The 8,328-nt window shown below is 33.9% G+C and overlaps 1 protein-coding gene across 1 annotated transcript; it reads right to left on the bottom strand.

Annotated features, from left to right (window-relative positions):
* Positions 1-1,098: 1,098 nt before the first annotated feature.
* On the bottom strand, positions 1,099-6,699 carry LOC106102578 (probable serine/threonine-protein kinase DDB_G0282963). The gene is made up of 3 exons (XM_013282103.1): positions 6,632-6,699; positions 5,652-6,390; positions 1,099-3,561 (listed from the first exon to the last, which is right to left on the bottom strand). The coding sequence occupies exons 1-3, from the start codon at positions 6,638-6,640 to the stop codon at positions 1,217-1,219; spliced, it is 3,093 nt and encodes a 1,030-aa protein (XP_013137557.1). The 5' UTR covers positions 6,641-6,699; the 3' UTR covers positions 1,099-1,216.
* Positions 6,700-8,328: the final 1,629 nt, after the last annotated feature.

Here is an 8,328-nt window from a genome sequence, read left to right as displayed (position 1 = left end):
GAATGTAGTAAATTATGGTTAATTCAAAAATTACATATGACAGATTGCGTGTGAAATATGAAATGGTCAAATAATGGACATAAATGAGCCTAACAAAAAATGTGTTGCCATTTACATTGTCAATTTATAATATAATTATAGTATTCGAGTCAATTGCTCTGCACACTGCTTTGAAAAACTTGTTACAAGTCTTATAATAAGTATTGAGTAAGTACTCTTAAATCGTGAGAATCTTAATATTTCGATCTTAAATCTATACTAAATAGTTATAGAGCCTTACAAATAAACGCGGTATAAGTTAAACTTAGGAATTAACTGAGTATAAGCTTGTACTAATATCTGCTTATACTCTATTTATTCCCAAGATTAATTTTATACCGCATCTGTTTTTAAGGCTGTTAGTATTTAACTCAAGTTTTTTTCTTCTAGTTCATTACAAACCCAGAACATTAGACATGAAATTAAGTAAATATTTTATCGAGTACACAAAACACTCGACACTGGCCCAATCCGCTTAGGGAGTGCCATAGACAAGAAACTGAACTGTACACAAAACAGTTTTTAAAAATCCCAACATTTGTTTTTATTAAAACTTACTGATAAAGTCATTCGACCTTAACATACTTAGAGAACCCATCGGTCTCGGCAATACTTCAATTATAGAGCGGCCATTATCACAATTGTTGATAATAAACGGTCCAGCAAACCATAACGGTTAATTCAACGGCCAATAATATAGGAATTAAAAGTTCTAAATTATGATTTCAATCAAGGGCCTCGCCAGCCGAAGGTATGTGAAGCAAACCGAGAGAGAAGGCTGTAGTAAAAATGATTTTAATTTCTAAGAGAATGCTTTAAAAACCTGCCATACTAACATATTAAATGCAAAAGTTTAGATGCATGGATGGTTGTTAGAATTTTGTAACTAAACAACAGAACAAATTTCAATGAAATTTGGCATAGCTCTGGAAGAAGACATAGGCTACTCGCTTCTGTTTTTTTTTTTATTCTACGCGGACGGAGTTTAGGGCTAAAGCTCGTCAGTGACAAATAAAAGTATATGGGTTTTTACACAATAATAAAACATGTTCATTTTTTAAATAATTTAATAGAAATATAAAATATTTTACAATGCTAAAATAGTTATCACTTTCTTATGCTACATTGTTACAATGTACGAAACTAAAAATACTTTTAACCTATAAAAGAGGTTTTATTAATAATGGTAGCCAGTAGCCTCGTCGAAACTGGGCGGTCGTCTAGGACCACCGAATATTTCTCCTCCTGTCTGACTAGTTACTGAATGTAAGTTCTGTGGTCTAAATCCAATTGAGGGAGTATTAAAAGAATTTTCATTCATTACTCCAGGCTTTTGGTTCTCTTGACCAAATTGTACTGATATTCCAGAGTTTATTTGATCCTGGGATTGAATTGGTTTACGGGAATCTTTAACGTCTTGCCCAGATGTTCTAGGACCTTGACAACAAGGTCTAATCCTAGTTGAAAAATCTAACGGTCCCTTGTAGTTAGTAGTTGGTTGATTTTCAGCGAAAGCGCCTGAAGTAAATCTTGTTGTGTCACTTGTTGGTTTAATTGCCTGTAAATTGTTGGAAGGGATTGTCTGTTGTGTGTTGGTGTTGAAGTCTTGAGTAAATGAAGTGGTTGTAATACCCTGTTGATATTTGTTTTGATTGAATTGTCCCTGTAAATTTGTTTGTAATTGAGGTCTTGTTACTGTTAGCTGGTTGTTTTGTGGACCACGATTGCTGGTAACTTGCGCATTCTGTACTGTAGTTTGGATTGTTGGTCGTATCTTTTGACCGAATTGTGAAAAATTATCAGGAGTAGTTGAACTGTCTTCATCAGATTCAGTGGTGGGTAGAGTTGGTGCAGGTTTGTTATATTCATATATTTCACCATTATACTGCTGGCTTGTTGTTAATTGAGGTGCATTATTGCTCAGTTCTGGTTGGGCTTGATTAGCAGTTTGTACTACTTGGCTATCACTAAGAGTTGCCTGATCTCTATTAAATGAAATAGTTGCAGTTGTATCTTTTTGGAATGAAGTATTAATTTGGAAATTCTGAGAGAGACCTACATTTTCAGATTGTTGATTCTTTGAACTTGTATATTTGGTGGAGGTTGATGGAAAGGGGGATACAGATGCTTGAGTTATTCCTGTGAATTGTTCTTGAAATCCGTCCATTTTAGTTGGAATTGTTGGTGACTGTACAGATTGGGTTACTACTGGAGGTTGAGGGTATTTTGTCGATGGCCTGAATCTATCGTTGAATGAAGCAGATGGGGATTGGGGAATATTTGAATATTGATTGTACATAGAAGTAGAAATAGTAGGTGCTACAGTAGGAGGTCTAGGATATTTAGTCACCACACCGTTGTTAAAACCACTGTTGAAAGGACGATTTCCTGTTGTGAAGGTCGGTGTGGTCACTTTATTGGCATTGAACGGTTTCGATGGTTGATTATAATAATAGGAATGATCTGGACCTTGCAGCTGTTGGTTGCCACTCAAATTAATGTTTGTATTTGTTAGCTGATCTGATGTCTGCGCTACAACGTAAGTCTGTTTGATTTCATTTTTGTTAAGATTTTGATTAGATGTTCCGAAAGCAATTTGTGGAACATTACTTGACTGAGAGTTAGCATCCGAGAAAGACGCTTGAGTAGGAAGTGGCACATTAGGAGTGCTAAGTTTTTTATTTGAATTTGGAGTATCTTCAAAAGGCGTGGTTAAGTCTAAACTTGGCTGTAATGTTGAAGGTATATTATTAAAATTGTTATACGATGCTTGAATTCCTGATTGAGTATTTTGATTTTTATTAAGGTCTGAATATTGGCCATTTATGAATTGACTCTGTGAAGGCTGACTATTAGAGTTTTGAGTAAATTGATTGAATTGATTGCTGGGAAAAGATTGAGGACGCGATTGTCCGATATTTAAGGGTTTGTTCAAATTACTGTTTAAACCAAGCGAACCAAAAGTAGAGCTTTCAGCTATACCTTGTGCTGTATTCTGTGAATTGTATGAATTAAGAGAAACAGTTGGCCGATTATTAGTATCAAGATTGTTAGTTGGAGGTAAATATGATTGCTTAATTCCAAATCTATTATTTGTGCCTGAGTTCAATTGAGGTGTTCCAAAGAATATGGGCCTTGAATAATCGCCGTTATCTTCTTGATTTGAAGAATCTTTCTTATCCGATTCTGGTGTACTGAAATCAATTTGTACTTGACCATTATTTTGTTCAAATGGTGCACCTGATAATGGCTGCTTTCCTAACGCTGTTACGAAAGTAGGTTGAGGTTGTAAATTATTTTGGAAGGATGGAATATTATTCCTGACGTCATCGTTTGATGTTTGAGATTGTTGTGGACCATTCAAATTCTCGAATACACGAGTATTTTGATTGATGAATGTACTGCTAACATATGCATCTGATTCAGACACTCCGAACTGTCCACTATTATATCTCTGTTCATTGTTACTGTCACTTTTTGTGCGATCGTCTTCTACATTGTACTTCTCGGCGTCGTATGAACCTGTAAATGAAAAGGAAAGTTTTCAATCATTTGTCAAAGCTTTCAACTGAATAACAGACGACAAAACATTTATCAAGTTATTCAATGTGCTCAGAACATTATCTTTTGATTTTTTTACTAATAAATGCAAATTTTAATACTTCAAATTACAAATTATCGGTTGTCGACTTATTGATTTACGACATAGGTTATCTTGTTAAAATCCGAATTAATATTTAGCGCCGTTGTAATATAACATAGTAAAGTTTGACCTACTCACTATTTATGAGGACCAGTATAGTTAAGTATAGGTGCTTATGTACAAAATGCTAATTCATGTTTAATACAAGTGTGAAATTCGATATTCAAATTTGTACCTTCAAGAGTGTTCAAACCTTATAATTATTAAAAACAAAAAAAAACACTAATTACTTATATGAACATGCCTCTTCTTACGTACTTTACATAAATAAATAATTTATGTATAAAGTCGTTTTCCTTTACAGCATTTTTGTAGAGTACAATGACCCTAAAGCCACCCTAATGACCAGTTATATCTAATCCGAAGCTCTCTAACAGTTACTAAAATTATATGATTTTCCTCACTGTATATTTCTATCTTCTATACTAATATTAGAAAGAGGGAAGTTTTGTATTTTTGTATGTATTAAAATAACTCAAAATATACTGATCCGATTTTAAAAATTCTTTCACCGTTAGAAAGGTAATTTATCTGCAAGTGACATAGGCTACATTTTTTTATTATTTTTAAATTCACGCGGGCGAAGTCGCAAGAATGAGCTAGTCTAGTATAAAATTTGATGACGGAAGACATGGTACGTTTTTAATTTATTTTTCCGACCTTATTTTGCCTGTGAAATTAAAATCGTGTGATGATGTGAATTTAATTTCTTTAATTCATCAAAGCATTCTTTATCGTAAAGAACAAAATGTCGAGGTTAAATTAAAAAGAATATAGCAAAAGTAACAACAATACTACGTATGCTTTGTGTTGTTTTTATTTTTGTAACGAATACGCTTATAGTTCCCGGATGCAGAACATTGAGTAGGTTTTACTGCTTTTGTATCTTTGCTAAAATATTTTTATGACTCTTTTCTTATGAATCATACAGCGAAATAATCGAGCATTTAACAATAAAAATAAGAAATGGAATTAATATATTGATGTTTTGGTATAGCTAATTTTAAACCATACATAATGGATAGGACAAGGGCGGTGAATCAATAGCACGCGTACCATTAATCGAATAATGTTTTGGACACATGACTGATCGTTACAAAATAATCATACACAATGTCATAATTGTTTGATGGCACATCTACGACAGCATTAAACGTGTCTTTTGATAAAACGCACGTCAAGTTTGGTACCCCTGGATCAGGATACCAAAGAAAAGATAGATATTTTCAAGTGTGTAACTCCAATACTAGCGCTAGTTTCTAAAATAAACAGCAACTACAAATTTGCTAATCTTGTGAACTCATACGCAATTACTGTAAAATGTTGAAAAAATAGTCTCATCTTCCATTTTATTAAAATTACCATCCATTTCGTAAATAGTAATCAACATCTCTAGTTTGATTTTAATAATTGGATTAAAGATTTTCAACGATACCATTAAATGTTACAATAACTAAGCAATAACCAAGCGATAAATATTTAGGCAGCTTTAGTTTAAACGGAATTTTAGATAACTCTGACGTAGTTTTATTATTGTTTACTAGCTATCGCCCGCGACTCCCTCCGCGTGGAACTAAAAAAACCAAAAGTGAGTAGCCTATGTGTTCTTCCGGACTTTCCTCTACATTTATACCAAATTTCATCAAGATTCATTCAGCAGTTTAGGCTACAAACTCTAACAAACATCCATCCATCCATCCATCTATCCAAACTTTCGCATTTATAATATTAGTAAGATTACTGTATTACTTGAATGCCATCGGTTTGTATTAGTTCGTTTTTTTCTATTTGTCTATGATTTTCTATAAACTAGATTAAGTGCAATCTACAGTTCGATAATAGATTGTCAAATTGAAGGTACATTATCGTCACTAGTAAATGTTAGGCAATATACTAAGGAAATGCTTACCATCGTCGACAATTCCTCCAGCAGCCTCCTTAGCATTCTGCTCCAAAGACTTGAGAATCTCTTCAGGAATAGGAGGTGGTGTTGGCAGATGATCTCCACTAGGTTGATATCCACCTTCTCCGGCAGTATACGTCACCTTGTACACTTTACCGTCATCACCAGTGTACGAATAACCGCCTTCTGCTTGTATACCATTAACAGCAACGCCATTCTCCTCAGCCGTTATACCGTTATCAGTTTCAAAAGCGTAGTTATAAGCTTGAGGACCCACGTTATTTTCAAAGCGAACTATATTTGAAGCTTTATCAAATTCAGCTTGTGGTCGTGCTGTATTAAAACCGAAATTAACTCCTTGTTGGAAATTCTGCAGAGTTTGTGATTCTATCTGATCAGTATGAGTCTGGATCTGAGGAATGAATCCTTGTTGATTAGTTTTAAAAGCTGCACCTCCTACTTTAGAGTGACTTGATCCATAGGATATTCTATCACCTCCTAGGCCTGATTCACCAGGACTAGATGCTCTTGTGCCTGGGGCGGCAGCTTCTACGACCACTCCATCATAATCATTGTCAAATGCACCTTTTGGTAAACCAGATTGTCCAGGGTTGAAGAGATCTCTGACAAGAGGAGTTTGAATGTCCCCAGGGCTGCCACCGGCTGTTTTAGCGGATTCCGGTGGAAGATACGTGCGGTCCAGTTTCGCTGCACTGCATACCGCTACGAAAGCGGCTAATAACACCTGGAAATTAAAAAAATGAATAATATCAATCAATTGTTAAATATTGAACTAGAAATATTTTTATGAGCTTTGAATTTTGAAATAGACTGTGAGGGCAAATTAGACTTTGAAGTGACTGAGTATTATCTAATTTCTGTAACAAACATTAAGAAAGCCGTTGGATCACATTACATAATACTTTTCAAAGAACACTGATAGTCAAGATTAATCACTATTTCCGCTTTAAGATGAATAGAGTTACCAAATTCATTGTATCCGTGTAGACCACTTGCCCGGATGGTTCTACAATGTGGGGTCAACCCGTACTGTGCTGTTGTGAACCAACTTTTGCTTTTTATACCAACTCTAAAGTCGTCTAAAAAACGTGCTCAGCTTTTTTCACAATCTTATCGGTGCGGTTGAACAACTTTTTTATTCAACGCCGGTGTTCTTCCGACCAGTGCGTAAGGTAAACTTTAGCTCATTCGTTTGTTTTTCCAACCGCAAAGGTAAATTTGTCGAGATGAACGCATGGATTCCAAGTTCAAGTGGCAACGAATATGCGATTTATAAATATTTTAATTGGAAAAGAATTAGTTACTGTAATCAGCTCATATTATCGTGAGGTTAAAGTGTGAACTGTACAAATTAATTAATAAAAATAGTATACATTTAGCTTTGCAGTTCCTTAGTTTCTATGTGTTGGTAACATAAGAATTCCTTTTTGTATAAGTACATTGTGTTTGTTATTACAATGTATTTTTCAGTGTTTCGGACATTAGCAAGAATGCGTTGGTAGTAAATTCCTTATGTTCAGTTTGTTAACCTTATTACAGACAGCGCGGCAGCCGAAAATAAAAAACAAAACTTTTATTCACCAAATCAACTAAAACATCTTTATTTAAAACTTATTTACATATCTTTACTAATATTATAAAGCGTAAACACACACTACTTTGTTGCCTAAGATGCCAGCAGTTACAGCATATTTTTGAATAATTCTTTTTTTAATAAAAATCCTTACACTTACGTCACGCTTTTGGCTATATATTTTCACGCCATTAAACTTAAGAGATAAATATTTTGGTTAAAAACCCTAATGTGGGAAAGAGATCATAAGTTGCTGCGAACATTAAGGAACCAATTTATTTGTTAAGGTTTGTCATGTCATTTTATATTTGCTAAGATAATTTGAGAAATGTAAACAATAAAATAAAATTTTCATAATTTCATGCGGATGAAGCCGCACAGGAACAGCTAGTTTACAATAATTGCAAAACTATACCGCGATCACATCTTTTCTCTTGTGTTTCTTTTTCTTCTATTGTTTTTATATCTTTCTAATAAAACACCATTCAAATGTCTAGGTGGCCAGTATGCAACCTCTTTGGCTGTACTCGTATTCATACTGCTTGTCAGTCAAAGAGGTTGTATTTTGCACTGAACACATGTATGACTGCGAATACACTAAATCTTGTGTCTCAATTAGTAGTAATAATGAATACTAATGTAATAAAGAGGAAAGCTTTTATTGTTTGTTGGTTTGTGTGCATTCAAGAGGGTCTGAAATAAAACTGAAAAATATATATTCTAAGTAATTGAATCGTATTGTATAATTTCTGACATCAATTCAGCATAGACATAACACGAAAATACGGCAGAAAGTGTTCGTAATATCAAGAACAAGTATTAGATTTATGCAGCGTTATCCAGCATAAAATACACCGACAAATCTCATACTTTATCGATGAACGTTACAAATACATTCTTGTTAATTTTCGTGCTATGTTCTCATTTGATACTTTTGCGTGTAAATGTCGTCAAAACTCATTTGAATTTACAGTTTATAATTAAATTGTATTCCGTCATCAATAAACAAAGGTTTCTAGAACATCGGTTAATTATAACGCTCTTTACAATTATGTTAATAAGTTATCTTACAAGTCATCATGTTATAGA

This window comes from Papilio polytes, unplaced genomic scaffold (genome assembly GCF_000836215.1).
Source record: "Papilio polytes unplaced genomic scaffold, Ppol_1.0 DF823923.1, whole genome shotgun sequence".
Classification (NCBI taxonomy): Eukaryota; Metazoa; Arthropoda; class Insecta; order Lepidoptera; family Papilionidae; genus Papilio; species Papilio polytes.
The sequence above is the reverse complement of the archived record's forward strand: the minus strand, read 5'-3'. Positions and strand labels throughout refer to the sequence as shown.

What these genes read in the sequence shown, in the direction of transcription:
- LOC106102578 (XM_013282103.1), bottom strand. An exon ending in TGGAGGAATTGTCGACGATG is followed by an intron (nt 3,562 to 5,651) that starts GTAAGCATTTCC and finishes TTTCATTTACAG; the next exon opens with GTTCATACGACGCCGAGAAG.